This window comes from Geotrypetes seraphini, chromosome 15 (genome assembly GCF_902459505.1).
Source record: "Geotrypetes seraphini chromosome 15, aGeoSer1.1, whole genome shotgun sequence".
In the NCBI taxonomy this organism is placed as follows: domain Eukaryota; kingdom Metazoa; phylum Chordata; class Amphibia; order Gymnophiona; family Dermophiidae; genus Geotrypetes; species Geotrypetes seraphini.
Window position 1 is genome coordinate 46,744,127 of NC_047098.1, and position 21,678 is coordinate 46,765,804.

The following is a 21,678-nucleotide window of genomic DNA, read 5'->3' on the forward strand; positions in this document are numbered from 1 at the left end:
AATTCGTTTCCCCACCAGCCAGAGGATGCAAATATAAGAGACACCATCAACAACTTCTATCATACCAAGCAGCCTTATGGGGCAAAGACTTGGAAAAACTAATTACACACTCAAACAATTATGGTGAATTTAGGAAACACCTAAAAACATACCTGTTCTCGAAATACCTAGGTAACGAATCAGAACAATAGCCCCCATCGCAATCCCTCCCCAAATTAGATCTTGTAAACTGTTAACCTCTAATCTCTAACTATGAATGTTCCTTACAATTTATGGAATTTTTCTAATTCATTGTAAACCGCATGGAACTTCACGGTCCTGCAATATATAAACTGTTGTTATTATTTTTATTGTTGCTACTATCAGATATTCACTGCTACACTCTGTAATTCGATGTCTGTGCAATTTATCTTCATTGTAAACCGCCTAGAAGTCGCAAGATTGTTGGCGGTATATAAGAATAAAGTTATTATTATTATTATTATTATTAAATGTTGGAGTTTAGTGAAATGTTGAGTATAAATTTAGGCACTAAGCCCTAGTAAATTTTGCCCCGTGAGAAAGAGGACAATTGAAGAGCATCTCTTTCAAACTTAAGAGCACAAATCCTTTAAATAATTGGATACAAAGAATTGTTTTTCATAAAAAATGTTATATATAACATGATTCTTTCATGTGAAATATCTGTCCAAAAAAACACACTGTTCCTTCAATCTCTGACAGTCGCATTCTAGGCTGGGCATTCTTCATTTTTTCTGGCATGTTCATACGAATAGAGAAGTTGAAGCATATTTTTTGCCAATCCTAATAAGCTGAGAATGCTATATCACATTTCTCGTATTTTTACTGTGAAGTTCATAAATCTTAAATGATGGCATTTTAACTCAAGTGGCAAACCACCACTAGACAGTTAATGAAATGTAAGCATTCAAGGGACATAGCAGCACATACTTTCCTGGTTCACTCTATTAAAATGCTGATAGAGTCATATGATCAGCCATAGTAAATAAAGCTATGGAATCACTAGTAATAGGCGCATACATAATTAAACTAATATGCTTTTTTCCACTGGGAGCTTCCTGTACCCTAGAGATTCCATTGAAACTCCGACCCTACCTCTCTATGTACAAGGTGCAAGAAAATAATTAAAAAAAAATAAAAATTGTTTTCCAATACAGTCCCCTGACAGTTCCATTCACACCATGCACTTTTCCTGCAATGACTTTTAACCCCTTTGAAAATAATTCTTCCATTTGACCTTCAAACCAGGATGTCATAGCTTCTTTGACATTTTCATCACTTGAACACTGCTGTCCATGGCGAGATTCCTTCAAAACTCAGAACAGGAAATAATTTGAGGGAGCCAGGTCAGGACAGTAGGGTAAATGGTTCAGCTGTTGAAACCCATATTCTCGGATGGCAACCTGTGGTTGTCATGACATGTGCACCGGCACATTGTTGTGAAGAAGCAGCACGTCTGCTGTGAGTTTTCTTTGTCTTTTCTCTTTGATTGACTCCTACAAAGTGATCATTGTGCTGGCGTAACTGTCATCATCTCAGAAGACAGTTGCCATGACTTTGCCTGCAGATTTTTCTGTCTTGTACTTTTTTTGGGGTGGGGGATGACTTGTACTTCCACTGTATTGACTCCATTTTGGACTCAGGATCTCTGTGATTGGAGATTCATCTACAGTCACCAAACAATGAAAAAAAAAAAAAATCACTTGGTCTTCACAGTGCATTTCCAAGTTCTCCTGACAGCACTGGAGCCTCGGGCCTTCTCACATGACATCAGCATTCTTGGAACCCATCTTGCACTAACCTTGGACATGCCCAACTTTTCATTAATTATTTTCCAAACTGTACCTATATATGCCCATTTCTTCAGCTATTCAGGAAACCTTAAATCGTCTGTCAGACAAAATTAAATCTTCGACTTTCTTGCACATTTCTATGGAAGTTGCTTTCTTGCACATTTCTATGGAAGTTGCTTTCTTGCACATTTCTAAGGAAGTTGCTTTCACAGGCTGTCCAATGTGAGGATCATCTTTAATTGACTCTCTACCCATTTAAATTGTTTGTTCCAAAATTTAACTTTGTAAGATGATAGGGCAGACTCACCATAAACTGCAGTCATGCGCTCATGGATCTCCTTTGGCTTTTACCCTTCTTTTGTGAGTTTCTTACTAGAGAATGACATGGGGGAAAAAATCTGTCCCCATCACTGCCCCTTCCCCGGACTACTGTCCCCTTCACCGCCCCGTCCCCGTCGTCCCCACCCTTCCCTCTCGCCACCTCACTGCCCTTCAGCAGCCCGAGAATCTCCCTCCATCTTACCTTCGTGGCACTTTAGTAAAGAAACTTACTGAAGCCGGCGAAACCTGCCTGCCTGCAGTCGCATGTGTGTGGGCGGAAGCTTCTCTGATGCAACCGGAAGTTGTGTCAGAAGAGAAGCTCCTGCCCACACACACGCGACTGCAGGCAGGCAGGCTTCGCTGGCTTCAGTAGTTCAAGTTTAAGTTTTGATTAATCGCTTAATCATAATTCTAAGCGATGTACATGATAATAAAATTACAATAGTTTGGGAAACAATACAATAGTTTCTTTACTAAAGCGCCACAAAGGTAAGGGGGAGGGAGGGAGATAGACTTTGGCCATAGGTAGGAAGGGAGGGAGCCGCGCGTAATCGGTGACCACGCGCCTTCCCCTCCCTTAACTGTGGGAACAAGGCCATTCACCGCTCCACGGGGCGGTGGATGGCCTTGTCCCCGTGCCCGCAGTGAACACTTTTTCTAACCCACCTTTTTGGTGGGTTACCCGTGGCTAGCCGTAGGTAACTGCCACCGTGTCATTCTCTATTTATTACTTGATTCGCACTAGGACTCTCCTGACTTAATGTCTCTTAGAATGTTAGACTCGCAGTGAGCCGCAACTGTGCAAGAGTAACTTTGAGACATATCACAACATGTATAGACTTGTTTCAACAAGCTTGCTACTTTCTTTCATACTCAGGTAGACAAATTATTGAATGTCCCTCGTATGTTCTAGCAACAACTGTACTTGCATCATTGGGGATAAATTACAACTCCATTTCACCCTGTCTTGCATTTGATTTTTTCTCCACCAACTCATTAGTACTGAAGGTCTAGTAGTTAGAGATTCTGCCTTAGCACTCCGAGGTTGTGTGTTTAATTCCAGTGCTGCTCCTTGTGATCCTGGGCAAGTCACCTAACCCTCCTTTATCCCAGGTACCACAGTTAGATTGTGAGCTTGCTGGGATGGAATGGGAAATACTTAAAGAACCTGCCAGAAAAAAATTGCACATCACTCTGAACTTCTCCAAAATAGGGTATGTAACAGCATGGGTGTGGTTTAGATTCAGACCTGTGCTCATACAGCCAGACCCAGACACAAGCAGTAAAGAAAAACTCTTTATTGATCAAAAGAAAGAAAATCTTTCACCCTATTACTTCACAGGGACAAGTATATAAATAGCTCTCTCTTCATTCAAGAAGAGAACGTCCTGGTATTTCTTAGATATTGTGATTACCATGCCCCAAACAGAGTCTGTAACAGTCCTTCTTGAAACAGCTAAGAAGTGCTGGTCCCAGCCAGTCCTCAGAATGAGAGTCATAGGTAGTTCAGCAAAGGAAAAGGTTGGCTTACCTCATCCAAGCAGAGTTTCCTTCTTCTTTACTGGGCCTCCCTAATCTAGTTCTGGCCCTGGCTGTTATACGTCCTGGTCCCTGCCTCCCTGGCTCCACCTTTCCGTGTCACTTCCCCCAAAGGAGGAACTACCTATATTAAGATGGCTCCAGCAGCGTGAGAGAGTATCCAGCTGGGCGAGTGATAGCATCTTATAGACTCCTTCACATATCCTCCCCCTCAGCTCAACAATGTCCAGTTGAGCACCTGCCATTCCAGGGTCCACCACCTGTGACAAATAATTAACATTCACATTCTCCTGGCCAGCCTAATGGTGCACCTTTAAAATGAAGGCTTGCAGGTGAAGGAATGGCAAACAGCACATATGGAAGAAGAAAATCCCAGTTTTCCCATATTTGGCCGCAAATTTTCTTAGCATCTGCTTAAGAGTGTTATTAAAACGTTCCACCAGTGGATAGTAAATGGATGGCCATAAAGTCTTCACCTTTAACAGGATGCACACCTGCTTCATGACTTTGGACATAAAGGTGGTCTCTTGTTCTGTCAGTATTTCCATGGGGATTCCCACTCTGAAGACTTCCAACAAAGCCATGGTCACTGTAGTGACCTTCATGTTGCGCAGAGTAATAACCTCCGGATATATAGTGGCTTAGTCCAGAATGACTTAAGATATACTTGTTGCCCTGTGTGGTGTACTCTAGCACTCCCACAAATTCCATAGCCACTAAATCAAAAGGGATGTCGACCAGGGGTATAGGTAAAAGAGGGGCTGATGGAACCCTTGTAGGACTATTCAACTGGCAGGTCTGGCAGTTTTGACAGAATATTTCTATTTGCTTCTATATGCTTAAACAGAAAAACTGGGCCAAAATCCATTCTAGGGGTTTCTCCTCTCCCAAGTGACCTCTTAGCAGGTAACTTGTCTCTGATATGGCTAGGGAACTAACAACTGCTCTATCTCCTCCTTGGACACCCTATATACCAGATCCTTCATATCTATGAAGTATTTATTTATTTACTTTTCTATGCCATTCTTCCAGGAGAGCTCAGAACGGTTTACATGAATTAATTCAGGTACTCAAGCATTTTTCCCTGTCTTTCCCTGCGAGCTCACAATCTATCTAATGCACTTGGGGCAATGGAGGGATTAAGTGACTTGCCAAGGGTCACAGGGAGCAGTGTGGCTTTGAACCCACAACCCCTGGGTGCTGAGACTGTAGCTTTTTAACCACTGTGCCACACTCTCGCTACTTTAGAGGGACAGTAGTTTTAACAGGTAAATCATGTTTTACCCATATAATTGCTACAAATTGTCCTCTCTATGACCTCAAGATGAATTCAGATAACCAAATATATAACTATCCAAGTGACAGAAAGGTGTTGCAATGCATCTACTTAAAAGAAGACTGCATAATAGATCCAAGAATTTATGAGGACTTGAGATTGGTGAAGGGACTAAATCGCGCGAGACAACGGCGTGCCGACAACTGAGCGCAGACAACTGAGCGCAAGGTTGACGGCGCGCCGAAGAAAAGCACTATTTTAAAGGGCTCCGACGGAGGGTGTGGGGGGGAAGCCCCCCACTTTACTTAACAGACATTGCGCTGGCGTTGTGGGGGGTTTGGGGGGTTGTAACCCCCCACATTATACTTAAAACTGAACTTTTTCCCTAAAAAACAGGCAAAAAGTTAGGTTTCAAGTATAATGAGGGGGGTTACAACCCCCCAAACTCCCCACAACACCAGCGCGATGTCTGTTAAGTAAAATAGGGGGGTTCCCCACCAACACCCCCCGTCGGAACCCTTTAAAATAGTGCTTTTCTTCGGCATACCGTCAACCTTGCGCTCAGTTGTCGGCGCGCCGTTGTCTCGCGCGATTTTATCTATGAACCCTTGAGATTGTTTGAATAGAGAATCTATTGTGAAAAATTATTTTTCTTTTCTTTTTTTTTTTTTAAATATGTCTAATCAGACAATCTTTCTGTACAAAACGTTTGATTTTGTTAAAATTTAAAATTGATAAATAAAGTAAAAAAAAGAAGACTGCATGCAGCACACCTGAAAACTGCCAAATGACTTAGTAGTGGTAGAGAGATAGATGAGAGTTGCAGTCATGTTGTGTTAACCTTTGAAAGCAGTGGCTAAGGACAGTGCCCTCAAAAAGAAATGGAAAGAATAATAGTTCAGAAAACAAATTAATGCACAGAATGAGGTAACTTGTTGAGATAATCCTCACCTCTTGTTACAGTGCAAATCATAGATTGGTGTCTTGAACTGAATGGATTTAACCATCTCTCCTGTTCGTAGTGAGTAAAGATCCACACAACAATAAGGTAGGCTGGTGCTATAAGGAATAAAAAAGAAGTTATGTATTATTCCGAAATGTCTTTTTAAATAGATGGAATTCGCAAATGGTGGCATTAAGACCAGACTATACCCTTGGTTTGCATTAAATATATATTTGCTATTCTAAACAACATAGCCATGGATTGCCATTATAGCAAATGAACTAAAAGTAAATCTTTCTGCATAAAAAACGTTAATTGTTATATAAATATTACTCACAGAACCTTGCTTGCTTAATGGCAAGTCTGTCTCTATACCAGTACAATTTGTCATATTTTGTAAGGGTGTGAAACAAAGTTGTATAGCAATTTATTTACATTCAATCAACCATTTGCATAGGAAACTTGATGTGCTACTATAAATGAAAGATCCCAAGGAAAATGAGAAACAAACCTAAGGGGGAAAATCAAAATTTGAAGCTTATGGAGAAAAGAGGCAATTTCATAATCTAGGTGCCTGCATTTACAAGTACCCTGTGTGCATAAAAGTCTAGAATATTAGCACTTATGCACATATACTGTATATGGGGGTCTGGGCACTATTCTGAAAATACCCACTCAACTTAAATAGCACACATTTATAAGAGATGTACAATGGGGAGGAGCATGGATAGGACATGGGTGAGGCTCCCCCTTACACTACTAACTTACTGAATACACCTCACTTACTTCAGTTTTATGGCTGATAATAACTGTAAGCACCTAAATATTAGCCAAATCAAGGAAAGATTAGGTTCTTACCTCGGTAATCTTCTTTCTAGTAGACAGACACTTTATTTATGAACCTGTGGGAGTCAATCTATTCCCGCGAGAATTCTTGTAGAAAGCCTCATTAGCATTCTTTTGCTCCTCCTTTCATGTATCTGGGTTGTCCTCCATGTCATCCAATATTACTCACAGGGACCAATTGCCCCAGAGGTTCCAACATAGTTCTTGAGCACATGGTGGTAGTTCACAAAGGCTATTCAGATGGAGTGGTGTCCACCTTTCTAAGATGTAGGAAGAAAATGACTCTAGACACTCTAGAACTCAGGATTGGCCCCAATATCTGTGGTGCTTGCCTTCCTGTAGAACTGGTTTGAGACTTACTAGTTCCAGATTTCGATAATCGGTCCTGCGTTGAAGATAGGTGTTTAATCATTTTGGCGTGCAGTCTCTTTATGTGCTATGGGTGTCTAGTTTGAGATAGTTATGAGCAATTTAAGGGTTATCATCCTTGTTTGAAGTACAGCTATCATGAGGTATCAGTGTTATCATCTATGTGTCCCCAAGAAATCTTCCTCCCCTAATTTTTAGCGGATGTCCTCTTGTCACCTTGGGACCCGTAAGAGTAAAGATTTCCTCCTCCTCGATGCGGCCCGTTATGTATTTGAAAGTTTCTATCATATCCCCCCTTTCTCTGCGCTCCTCGAGCGAGAATAAGCGCAGCCTGCTCAGACGATCTTCATATGGAAGATTTTTGAGTCCTATTCCGTGCATTAAGAATTTGCTGGGGCATTGCTTTTAAACTTGAGGAAAGAAGGTCTTTATTTTAGGTTACACAGATCACTTAGCAAAGAAGTTTAAGGAATGGGGGGGGGGAGTTAACCTTTAAATTCTCTTAAAGTTCAATAGGCTAACATTTAAAAAAGGGACTATTTTAAAGTTACCATAATATAAGCAGAAAGCACAGCTATTAGTCATAGGAAACCTCAGTTTAGACAAATTGAAAAAAATATTTCTTCAATCAATATGTAATTAAACTCTGGAATTCGCTGTCAGAAAATGTGGTAAAAGCAGTTAGCTTAGCAAGGTTTAAAAAAGGTTTGGCAAAGTTTCTACAAGAAAAGTCTATAAGACATTATTAAAATGGACTTGGGAAAATTTGCTGCTTATTCCTGGGATAAGAAACCTAAAATCTTTCAAAAAATACTAAGACTAGGGGCATGCGTTGAAGCTACTAAAACAAACCAGAGAAAATATTTCTTCACATGTATAATTAAACTCTGGAATTCATTGCCAGAGAATGTGGTGAAATCAGTTAGCTTAGCAGGATTTAAAAAAGGTTTGCATAATTTCCTAAAAGAGAAGTCCATAGGCCATTATTGAGATGGTTTGGGGAAATCTACTGCTTATTCTTAGGATAAGCAGCATAAAATCTGTTTTACTACTTGGAATCTTGGTTGGCCACTATTGGAAACAGGATACTGGGCTCGATAGACCTTCTTATGGCAATTCTTATGTTCTTATTTTCCCAGGTACTGATGGCCTGGCTTAGCCACTGATGGAACCAGGATACTGGTTTTGATGAATCCTCGATCTGTCCCAGTACGGCAATGCTGATGTTCTTATAACAGAATCTGGACAACCAGCAAAGGTTTTTACCAAATGGCATCTGAGCACCTAAATGGAGGCACCCATCTAGATAATTGCCTCCAAAATGTCTCTAATAAACTTATCCCAGTCCCCCATGTAAAATATCACGATGACAAGCGTGGAAATACTTTTTCACCACTCAGGTATAGGTGTGTTTAGGGAAATAGTTTGGGTACAGCTCAGGCAGAGTCAAGCATATATGCATGTAGTTACCATATTTGCATCCTCTCTCGAGCAGGTATAAATGTTCATGGTTTCATTTTATTTACAATGTCCACAGGATTTGTGCTGGTATTTTTTATACAGACACATTGGTGTCTATTGGGCTCATTTTCAAAGCACTTAAAACACACAAAGTACCATAGTAACTTTTGAAAATGAGCCACTTAGGCGCCTCCAAAAAAGGACAGCACCTAAGGTCAAAGTAGGTGTGGTTTACACCAGTAATGACCTTAGGAGCTGCAAGGTACCTCTAAAGACATGATTGTCATCAAACTTAGGTGCCAGGAATGTAGGCCTTTAAAACCCTGACCTACATTACCAGTGCCTATGTTTAATTGTAGGTGTGATTCTGCAAATTGCACCGTAGTGACTTTTTAAAGGTAGTTGCCAATGTAGGCGCCATTTGCAGAATCCAGCCCTATGTGTCTTTCTATAATAGGTCCAAATAGACGTATACTCGTCCAACCCAAAATGGTATTTGAGGGAGAGCCATGCCACTTTGACTCCAGGATCCAAAGCAGCAGGAGTGACTAGGGATCACTCTTGCCTCCCCACCTCATTAAACACCAGGGAGACCCAAGATACACGCCTAGGGGCTTTGATTCAGAAAGGGCACTCAGACTGGAGGTTGTCAAATAGAGGGTAATGTTTCAAGAGCTGTCAGCAGCATTAGTAAACCAGTCCTCTAATATGGCTTACCAAAAGCATTGGGCCATGGTTCTGAGGAGGAAAAATAATCCAAGCCCATAGCTATTATTTTGCCAGGAATAACACAGCTTGCAGTACTAAGCACAAACTGTGTTATTCAGTTTGCAAAATAATAAGATGCTTTGCATCTCATTAATATTTGGATCACTGTCAAAACCTGCACTGCCTACTTTTGCTATATAATATGTGACAAATAGCATGTTTCAGTAACTACCTTTCTTAACACATAGGGCATTTACATGTCTAAATGTTTCTATTTGCACATGGAAATTCTATTTAAGCCTTTCAAAATTATCTCCAGGGTGTACTAGTATTCCTTCTAGAAATCACAGTAGAGTCCCAGTAGATAAATAATAAATACAGACAATAACACATGCAGATGATATTTATATATAATTTTGTATATACCACCCACAAGCCTGAAGGCTATTGGAGTGATGTATATTCAGGTACTGAAGGTAATTTTCTGTCCCTGGAGGGCTCACAATCTAAGTTTGTACTTGAAGTAATGAAGGGTTAAATGACTTGTCCAAGATCAGAAGGAGATGCAGTGGGATTTGAGCCAAGCTCCCCTGGTTCTATTGAGGCTAAACTTAGGTGAGCTACCTATGCAGCCAAGGCATTGGAGGGTCATGTCACAGCTCAAAGTCAGCCCTGCTTGGATGTTAGTGAAGGAAATGCAATCTGCTAGCCAACTGGATAAAGTGTCTTTCATGATGGCTGCTCCTATCCTGTTAGGGGTATTCAGACAGTTAATCCCACAATACTTAAGGCTAGATTCACTAAGTAAACCAATCGTGTACCGATCAGTTTGCAACCTGATTTCCTTCTGACCTGATTCACTAATCTGTGTCCCAACCATCCTCCGATCCGCGCATTTAAATGAGGGGGAACGGCATTCAAATGATGGCAGGCAGCGATTCACTAACAAAAAACCTGCAACACCGACTGGTCTGGCCGATCACAAACAAGCGACTGCTGAGGACCAGTCGCTCAGGTCTTTTCTGACTGCCCTGCCTTATGCCGCCCTGCTCTCTGCCCCAATCTCTTGCCTGCCCCGAACTCCTGCAGCCCTGACTCTCCCACTCTTCCCCACAGTGCAAGCCCGTGGTTTTAACCCGCGGGCTTAAAGTGGGTTAAAACCACAGGCTTGGGAAGAAAAAAAAAAAAAAATTCCCTGCTCTGCCGAGCACAGAGGGCCAGTGCATGCGCAGACTATCTACAGATGGTCTGCGCACGTTCAAGGATCACTGTTTAGTGATCCAATTGAGTCTTTTGGGGGCATGATTCCAATCACCATCATTTGCATGAGGGCGATTTGTGAATCAGCTCCCCGGACATGGATCGGATCCCTCACAGATCAGATCCGATCTGTGCCCTTAGTCCTGTGACAGTTAATCACAAACACTTCAACCCTCGTCACTTAATCAGGAAAGTCTTCGTTAATTTAAGAAGAGTGTTAGAGTGTCACATGATGGTGTGTCAGAAGTGTCTGGGACTAGGCTGTCAGTGCCAGTTAGGCAACATAGCCCAGATGTTGGTGGGGAACAGGTTATAAAAAGAGACTCTAGGAGGATTAGTTTAGTCTTGTTGTCCACCACAGTAATGTACGTTGGGTGTCATGTTTTACATAGAGCATTTGTTTGTTGCTTCTGTTACAAATATCAGTTGCGTTATTATGTCTGCGGTATTTGGGAAAAGCACAAAAGGTCTTAGAGTGGCCATGAGCATTGGCAGCACTGAGAAAATGTTAACGGTACTGCACTAAATGGATAAAATATCATTACAAAGCAGGGGTGACTACGAAGGAAGACAGAATTTTGAAAGCGTTGAATCCACAACACACATACGAGGGAAACACAGTGATGTCTGAAGCAAAGACTGCTGTGGCAGAAATAAAAGATAAGACGGTGGAAATTGGTGCAACACCAAGTTATGCACATGTTGCAATAGTACAAGCACTCAGTGATACAGCTCTAATGGTATGTCCAAAACGATCAGCCATTAATAGAAGTCTTCTTAGACATCGAAAGAAGTTGGTGGGTGCCACACACAGTGGAATTGATTTGCCAGAAATTCCTAAAGACCACAATTTTGATATGCCAGTGATGTTTGCTGACATTGTATTATTCGACTCAGGATATGGCGATAATTGACTCATCATTCTTGGTTGCAATGTTAGATGCTTTGGCTCAAGCTGATGTGTGGCTGGCAGATGACACTTTTTCAGTAGTACCTACAATATTCTTTCATCTGTATTCGATACATTTTCATTATGCTGAAGGACTTAATCCGGCTGCATTATATGTTCTCATAATTAACAAAAGCGCCGAGTCATATCGCAAGATGCTGAAAGCGATTAAAGGTTTGATCCCGGGAGCTTTCCCAAAGAAGATTTTGGTGGACTTTGAAAAGGCAGCTATAGCAGCATTCCAGGAAGCTTATCTGATATTATATACTGATTTACATACATGCTGCATATATATTATGTTTATGAGTGCCGACTTCAAAAAGCATATGAAAACGTAAAGAATAAATCACAGAATATATGTGCAAAAAATAAATTAATCAAACAAACATAGGATTAAGTGACGCATGTTTAAGTGTCTGTGATTAACTTTTGCAGGACTAAGGGGTCCATTTACTAAGGCGTGCTAGTGTGTCTTAGTGCACGCTAAATGCTAATGTGTGGCAACATGTCCATAGGATATAATGGACGCGTTGGCTGTTAGCGCGTGCTAAGACGCACTAGCGCGCCTTAGTAAAAGGACCCCTAAGTGTTGTGAGATTAATTGTCTTAGCTTCCCTGTTAGGATCAAAAGAAATAAAACCTTGGTGGACTGTCTATGGGCTTTAACCATTAGGCTAGTCCTCCGCTCCAATACTATTGCACAGCTTAGGCTGCCCTTCCTTGTTCTTACTTTCTCTATTACATTAAGGTGTTTTGTTTTTTTAATTTCTTGTTGCATTTTAATTAACAGCAAATTGTTTTATGTAATAGGCTTTGGCTATTTTATTGAATATTGTTGTTATGGGGGAGAGTGTGGCGAAGTGGCTAAAGCTACAGCCTCAGTACCCTGAGCTTGTGGGTTCAAACCCACAATGCTCCTTGTGACCCTTAGCAAATCACTTAATCCCCCCATTGACCCAGGTATATTAGATAGATTGTGAACCCACAATGTTAGACAAAGAAAAATGCTTGAGTACCTGAAAAAATTAATGTAAACCATTCTGAGCTCTGGGAGAACAGTATAGAAAATTCAATAAACTAATAACGTGAATATTGACCAGCATAGAGGCCCTTTTACTAAGCTGCATTAGGCACTAATGCATGCCTAATGCAATTTAAAATAGTACAAAGAGGGATGCACTTAGGTGTCCTGCAGTAAGTGCCAAACATGTGTGTGGTAACTGTGTACTAACATTTTTTTAGAATTGTTGTTTGAAGGAGCATGATCGAGACGTTCAAATATATCACGGGCCATATCGAGGTGGAAGAGGATATCTTCTTTTTCAAAGGTCCCACGGCAACAAGAGGGCATCCGTGGAAAATCAGGGGCAGGAAATTGCATGGTGACACCAGGAAATACTTCTTCACCGAAAGGGTGGTTGATCGCTGGAATAGTCTTCCACTACAGGTAATTGAGGCCAGCAGCGTGCCTGATTTTAAGACAAAATGGGATCGTCATGTGGGATCTCTTCACAGAGAAAGGTAGGGGAGGGTCATCGGTGTGGGCAGACTGGATGGGCCGTGGCCCTTATCTGCCGTCAGTTTCAATGTTTCTATGAGCATTACTGCACCATTAGTTAGTGCACCTACATTAGTGCACACTAACTGGTTAGTACAGGATTACTGCAAGAGCCCTTATCGCCTACACAATGGGTAGCAGTAAATGCTCACGTGATAATTTTTGTTATAGCTGTGCACTACTGGCAAAATTAGCACGTGGCTATTAGTGCAAAAAATTTTACTGTCATTTTACTGCTATAGTGAAAACACCTTATCTCAGGAAAAACCTGCAGAGGGATGTAATAAGGTCAGTTTTTCTTACAGCTTAGTAAAAAGACTCCATAGGGATTTGGCAGAAGAACCAATCAAAGAGAAAAAGGAAGACAAAAAAAAAAGAAACAAAAACCTGATGGCAGACAAAAACCTGATGGCAGACAAAAACCATTAGGCCCCTTTTAAAACTATCCATATTGCTATCTATTGCAGTTACTGTAGACCCCAGTTAACCACTGGTTTTCCCCTCAGTGCTCAGGATTCCTCTATGAATACAAAGTCGTTGGAACAGGGGGGACCACATGGGCTGTGGCCTCCCCAAAAATTGCCACTTTCATCATCCCTGGTGGTCCAGAGCTGCAGCGGGCAGGAGTGAGCTTTCCGTATCCTTTCCCACTGCTAACCTGGCCAGTTACAACTGGTTTCTTCTGCTACTGAGTGGCAATGAGCGGGAGCGCGCTTAGATGCTCTTGCTCGGCGCTCAGCAGCTTCTTTAACTGGCTCCAGCGAATCACACTGGCTGGGGGGAGGGGGGTTAGGAAAGGAGGAAAAGAGAGATGCTGCACAGGTGGAGTAATGGGAAGAGTGAGAAAGAAATGCTGCTGGGAGGGAAAAGGAATGGAGAATTGTTGGACATAGGTGTATGGCGTGAGAGAGAAAGAGAGATTATGTATATGGGGAAAGGAAGAAAGAATTGTTGGACATGATAGTAGTGGAGAGGATGGAGGGAGAAATGCTACACTGGGAGGGAGGAGAGATGATCTAACGAAGGGAGAGATATCAGACCACTTGAATGGGAGAGAGAGAGAGATGCCAGATCACAGAATGAAAGGGAGAGAGAGATGCCAGATCGCAGAAAGGAGAGGATAGAGATGTTAGACCTCGGGAAGAGGGAGGGAAAGAGAGAGAGATGCCAGACCATGGGAGAGGAGAGAGATTTCAGGCTACGGGAAGGAGAGGAGAAAGATGACAGACCATATGAGAGGGAAAGGGGGAAGACAGATGTCTTACCATGGGAGAGGGATGAAATGGTGCATAGGGATGGAAGAGAAGGGGAGACAAAGGAAGGAGATGGTGTACAGCAATGGGTGTGACAGGGAAGAGATAAGAAGAAATGTTCCTTATGGATAGATGGGAATAGGGGAGAAGAAAGATGGAGGAGATGGTACACATGGATGGGAAGGGAAGGTATGGAAAAGTAGATTTTGAGAAGAAAGTAGAAAAATGGAAGAAAGTTGAATGTTAAAAGTTAATGCTAAAGGTGGATGTATGGTAGAAAATGAAGAAGAGAAAAACAGAAAATGGATAAGGTGCTCTGGATACACAGTTAACAGCACAAACAGAAGAAAGTACAGCCAGAGACTGGGAAAGATGGTTTGAAAACCAAAATCACTAGACAACAAAGGTAAGGGAAATTATTTTATTTTCAATTTAGTGATTGAATTGTGTCAGTTTTGAGAAATTACATCTGCTATCTATATTTTGCACTGTTCAGGAAGAAATGCATTTGTTTCTATTTCTCTGTGGGTTACACTGCATGCAAAGTCTTGCATCTTAGGGTGTTGTTTGTATATATTAGCACTTTAGTTTGTGGTCCTGTGTTTGCATAGGGATTATTATCTTTGTTCTGCATTTGTGACCAAGGCCAGGTGTTCTGGTAGAATGAATGTTGAGAAACATACAGTGTGCTTTGCGTAGTTTAATTTTATGGTTAACCATTATGTATTGTTAATAAGATTATATTGTGTGTGTATATATGAAAAATGAATGGAAAAAATTATATTACAATTATTACTATTATAGGGGCAGGGTTTGGGGCGGAGCTTGCAGGCCCCCTCAAACAAAAAAGCATTCCGCTGCCTATGTATGAACATACCAGGCTTTGTTGAATTCTACTACTGTTTTTGCCTCCACCACCTTCACTCCTTAATTTACCTTCAGAGTCTTGTGTGATGACCTCTAGAGTTCCCTTTCTATTGAAAAATGTTTGCTTTGTGTACATTTATTTAAACATTTAATGTTATTTGAATTTGCCTATCATATCCCCCCTTTCTCTCTCTCTCTCTCAGGTATGCACATTCTTGTTCCAACCAACAGACATAAGAGAAGCTCATGCTTGAATTTTGTTTCTCCACTGGTTAGAGCAGGGGTCTCAAAGTCCCTCCTTGAGGGCCGCAATCCAGTCGGGTTTTCAGGATTTCCCCAATGAATATGCATGAGATCTATGTGTATGCACTGCTTTCAATGCATATTCACTGGGAAATCCTGAAAACCCGACTGGATTGCGACCCTCAAGGAGGGACTTTGAGATCCTTGGGTTAGAGGATAAGCTTCTTTGACTGGGTAACGGAACAACTGGACAGGGGGGAATCCCTGGATATCATGTATTTAGACTTCAGTAAAGCTTTCGATAGTGTCTCACACCGTAGGTTATTGAACAAGATGAAAGCAATGGGATTAGGAGAAACTTTGATTGCATGGGTTAAAGACTGGCTCAGTGGTAGACTTCAGAGGGTAGTGGTAAATGGTACCCTCTCAGAAACATCGGCTTTGACCAGTGGTGTGTCACAGGACTCGGTCTTTGGTCCGATACTGTTTAATATCTTTGTACGGGACCTGCCTCAGGAACTTCGAGGTAAAATTACACTATTCGCCAATGACACTAAGCTATGCAACTTGGTTTACAGTGCAACCATGCCCAACACTATGAGGCAGGACCTACTTTTAAATTTAAAAGACATCATCAACATCTTTTCTCACATCAGGCAGGGGTAAAGATCTGGAACAATTGCTTATGCCTACTACTTATGGGAATTTAGGAAACATCTAAAAACATATCTGCTCCTGAAGTATTTAGGTAACTGACCTGTACAATCTTATTCCACAATAACTGTTAATCTCTAGCTCTTAACTTTGTTAATTCTACTCAATTTGCAGCATCGTTTAATCATTATAAACCACATAGAACTTCATGGTCCTGTGGAATATAAACTGTTATTATTTGATAAGGTTTTTGGTGCAGACTTTGCAGCAAATAGGTAGTCCATATCTAATGTGCCTTTACCCTGTCTAAATGTATGACAACCTAGTGGCCACCAGAGCAGCAAAACTAGATTGACAACTCACCAATCTGCTGACTTCAACCACAGACTACAAAACCTTCAAAAAAGAAACAAAAACCCTACTCTTCAAAAAATACATAAAACCAATTTAACTCAACCAAACAAGCCCCGAACTCCTCCTGCTATACCATCTACCCATCAACAAACCTGCAATACCATCTACCCTGCAATACCATCTACCCATCAACAAACCAGGAAATGTTCAAACTTTTTCCTAATATCTCTTAATATCTTAGTAATATGGACTAATATCTCTTAATATCTTATTAATATGGACTAATATCTCTTAATATCTTAGTAATATGTACTTCTTAATATCTTAATCAACTATTGTGTAATCCACCTTGAACTGCAAGGTAAAGGCGGAATAGAAATCACTAATGTAATGTAATGCTTTTGGAGAAATGACCTTCAGAGCTAAATGCAGAAATCTAGATAGCATCTCATCAGAGGGATACTTAATTATTTTATTCTACACCACCTCTTAGAACTCCTTTGGATCTAGAGATTTGTACGAGATGGTTTGAAACATTTGATTTTTTTTAAACAGAAGGAAATGACTACACACAATTGTCAGCAGAGATCCATCAAACATCAAAACACATATTTTTTTTCCTCATCTACCAGTCACTTGACAAGATGTCACTCTGACAACTCAACTAGGAATGCGCATGACTCCCGCTTGTTAAAAATGAAAAACCACATGCCAACAAAAAGTACATGTGGCATCTTTAATATCCCTGACACACAAACAATATTTGGAGACAAAAATCAAAGACAGTTATATCTAAAACAAAATTCAGACCAACTAACAAATGTTTTTAATTTTAAGTCAGGTAGACCTAAAAAGTGTTCCTTTGCTAATTTATCTACAGATGTTTTGTGGCCAGTTAAATTCAATGATATATTTTAATTAACATTTGCAGCAAGTCCAGTCCAAATCCGACTGTTTCTCCTTGAGATCTTAGGAATGTAACTTAACCCCCCCCCCCCCCTATAGTCTCAGATATAAACTTCTAGGAGCCCTTTGAGGACAAGGAAATGCCTAGTGTACCTGAATGCAAATCACTTTCAGCTACTACTGAAAAAGGTGCAAGTTAAATCCAAATTAATAAATTAGATGCTAGTTGATGCTATTGGAATGTAAAGCCACAAGAAAACATACAAGAGCAGGAAATGCTTCTGCAGTATCAAGTGAAGGTAGCAGACGCGGCTGTTCTTGCAGCAAACTAAGCAAAGTCAAACCACTCTACAGTAGTCTAATTCAATGTACTGGCTCATAACAGATTGCCCAATTAAAGTATTTTCTGTATTCTAAAGTGTATTAGTAAGATAATGCTCTGATCCAAACATTTTAATCAATAATTGTAGAGCATTGCAAGTATCATATTATTTCAAGGCACACTGTTACGAATAGTTACATTAAACACATTTCATGAGATTACCAGAAGGTTAAGATTGTACTGTATACAGTTTATTCACAGTACAAATACAGAACTCCAACAATATTTCACTGTAATCTTGATTTGTGCTTAACAGGAAAACTGGCATTATGTACACATGACTTGATATCCATTAAAGAGTGCAGATCTGGGGACAGTTCAGTGGTAAGTGTTAGGATCAAAGCTGAATTCCCAGGACAGCACTTACATTTTTCGGGTCTGATAGGCCTGGGGATGCTATTTAGACATCATTCACAGTCCCTGACAAGCAGGGTGAATAAAAATCAATGATTAAAAAAAAAAAAAAAAAATTCAAACTGGTTCTTTTTCCATTTAAATCAAATTTTTGTATTTAAATTGGATTTTTTTTAAATAAAATGCTTTTTTGAGGAAAAATATATATAAAGATGGTTTTCTGTTGAAGATACATTATAGTCAAAAAGTTATTCATCATGCAATAAGGATTAGTTTTTAAATATATAGAATGAGGCTGTATATGCATGCAATGTTCACATTTTTTGGTAAATGAATTCCATTCATCCATTCATAATGTCACAGGCATGATTTAAATCAAGTCTTTCTGACTAGTGATTTAAATCACATCCACCCTGCACAAGGGATGAATCATAGTAATTACACAATGGAAATACCTAGTGGACAGATTTAGAATCCAGAGTTGCAGGATTACAGAAGGAGATCAGGTGAATAAAGTTTCAAGTTTCTTTATTTTTTGATATACCGTCTATCAAAACAAGTGTCTAAATGGTGTACAATTTAAAGAGAGTGTAGAAAACAATTCAAATAGGTAAATAAAAGCACTAAAATAAATAATAGTCCCTATCTAAGGACAGTCACTGCAATGACTGGGCCAAGTGAGTGAGTTAGGCTGGAAAATGAAGTTACTCACCTGTAGCAGCTGTTCTCCAAGAACAGCAGGACACATTTTCACACACGAGTGATGCCTCTGACAAAGCACAGTATGGAGATGCTCTCCAATGTTCACTATCATAAAAGCTTTTGGCAGCATCCACCGCACAACTTCTCATCCACAGCTGTCATATAGGAGCAAGATAGTCTAACATAACAGCTGATGGGATACAACTCCTAGGGGAGGTGAGTGGGTAGGTAAGAATATGTCTTGCATCCTCAAAACACTTGCTACAGGTGAGTAACTTTGCTTTCTCCAACGATAAACAGTATATCACATTCTCACAGAGGAGATTCCCTAGTTACCAGGCTGTCTAAAATAAAAAGGAGACAAGACAATGACACCTGCAACTTTTTATTATTTTTATTTTTAGGAACAACCTAGAACAGAAACTTAATGGGTTTGGGAGGAGTGTAGTTGGATTCTAGGTGCCAAATAAATGCTGAAGGATTGTCTGACCAAACCGGATGTCACATTGGGAATCTTGCTTTAGGAAGTACTGAGATATGAATGTGTAGATGACCAAATCACAGCTTTGTACATCTCTTCTATGGAGACTGACCCAAGGTGGGCTACCAACACAGCTAAAGCTCTGACATGAACCATAACATGAGACCTCCAAAGTCAGCCCAGCCTGAGCATAAGTGAAGGAAATTCAGTCTGCTAACCAATTGGATAAAAAGGGCCATTTTCGATATGGCATCCAAATCTAAGTTGGACGTTTTGAGGAAGGTGCACAAAAATCCAATACCAAACATACTCATTTTCAAAAAGGCAAACTGTCTTATCTTGTTTTTTTTAAAAATGGTTGTGTTTGTGCTCTGTCGTTTTGGACCATTTTCGATTAAAAAAAAAACCCCAAAACATGTCCAAATGAAAAACACACAGAACGAGCCATTGGTATGTCGAAGGGGCCAGCATTTGTAGTAAACTGGCATCCCAGCACAGCAATAGGGCACCTTAGGGGGCACTGCAGTGAACTTCACATAAAAGGTCCAAGATACACATCTTAACATAACCCCTTTATGGTGTATGGTGGACCCTCCAAAATCCACCTAAAACCTACTGGACTCCACTTTACACTACACCAATAACCTGTATGCCTGCTGGTGGCACCTACATAAGGGTACAGTGGGATTTGGGTGGATTTTGGAATGTTCACACTCTCCACCACAAGTGTAGTAGTTAGAGTGGGATATGGGCCTGAGTCTCCATCTCTATGGGCTCCTTTTTTACTAAAGTGCGCTAGTGGTTTTAGCGCGTGCTACAATGCCACGCACGCTAAATGCTAATGCCTCCATAGAGCTTGCGTTAGTATTTTTCATTTAGCGCGCGCTAAAAATGCTACCGCACCTTAGTAAAAGGAGCCCTATGGTTGACTACATCGTCCACTAGGCTAGTCCAGGAACCTGCTTGCTGCTCTACTAGGACTGGCCATTAACATCTGAAGTAGACAAATTTTTCCCCATCCCCACAGGAACTCAATTTCCTCGTCTCATCCCCGTGAGTTTTGTCGCTGTTCCTGTCCTATTCCTGTAAGCTCTGCCTTAACTCACAAGCCTCGAACACTTATGCTTATGACAGAGCTTGCAGGAATGGGGCAGAGGCAGGAAAAGAACTCACGGGGATGAGACGGGAAAATGAGTTCCCACAGGGACAGGGAAAAATTTGTTCCCATGTCATTTTCTTTTTTTTTTTTTTTTTTGAAATAATTTTTATTAGAAGCAGTTGCAACACAGATGACACAGATAACCAGCAGTACAAATACACCAGGTCCAAATAGAGAGAATACAAACTCTAACAATAAACGATCTGGTAAACTCAGAAAAAAGAGAAAATAGAGGCGGCCAAGCTCTGAGCCATCCAGTCACAATCTGCAAAGTTTTAATTATTCAAAGAAAGAACAGAAGCAACCCCCCAGCCATACCAGATGCACACACCCCTCCAACACTCCATACAAAACACAACATACACTCCACAACCACACACACACCCACACACCCCTCACAATGAACTTCCACCATCAGGCCCCCAGGAAAAAGCAAAAAAGAAGAAAGAGGGAAAGAAAGAAAGAGGAACGAGATACAGCGAGTAAGAAAGATCAAGAACTGTAGAATCAAGAACAGGTATCCATCTGTGCCCTCATATCCCCGGGACACAGCGACAAAGCCGCCTTCCAGAGCCCCGCATAGCAGCGCTGGTCAATGCGTCCCCCCCGTGGAGAAAGGTGAATTTCAAATTGAGCTACCTGGGCCATCCGATGAAGCCAATGAGTAAAAGAGGCCATCTGATCAGACACCCAATATTGCAAGAGAAGTTTTTTCACCAAAAGGAAGGCTAAATAAAGAAATTTCTGCTGAGGAGTCGAAAAACCAGCCTCCTCCAATACTCTCAAGTCTCCCAACAAGAGCATGCCATAATCACGTGGGATAGGACGGTGCACTATGCGCTCCAAAAAAGGGATAGCCTGCAGCCACAAATCAGTGGATGGGCATTCCAAAAAATGATGGGTCAAAGTCCCAGCAGCACGGCAACACCTGATACAGACATCCCCCTCCCAAAGGGGGAGCCCCATGCATCCTAGAAATATATGCCCTATGTAATATCTTAAACTGCATTTCCCGGAGATCGGAGGAGCCCCCCATGGTTCTAAGAGGACCAAACAATGCAAGAAACGCGCTCTGATCCCCCAGGAAGCCCAGTTCCCTCCGCCATACAGCGGCCACACCATCAAGGGCGCCCGCAGACAAATGTGCCCGCAACAGCCGACCCCATGTTGATAGTCTGTTCTGAGCCGATGGAACCAGAAAGAATAATGCATCCAGAGGACCACAGAGCCAAGCATCCCCCCACTTCTGAGTTAGCGTAGTATAATAGTGGCGTATCTG

The 21,678-nt window shown here is 41.0% G+C and overlaps 1 protein-coding gene across 11 annotated transcripts in view; it reads right to left on the reverse strand.

Moving 5' to 3' along the window:
- The window catches only part of BCAS3 (BCAS3 microtubule associated cell migration factor), a 1,368,214-nt gene that overhangs the window by 1,146,583 nt on the left and 199,953 nt on the right, over nt 1-21,678 (reverse strand). For all 11 annotated transcript variants that reach the window (XM_033921865.1, XM_033921866.1, XM_033921867.1 and 8 more), the window contains one exon: nt 5,902-6,009. In XM_033921865.1, the coding sequence (XP_033777756.1) occupies nt 5,902-6,009 (108 nt within the window). The remainder of the gene's footprint in view (nt 1-5,901; nt 6,010-21,678) is intronic.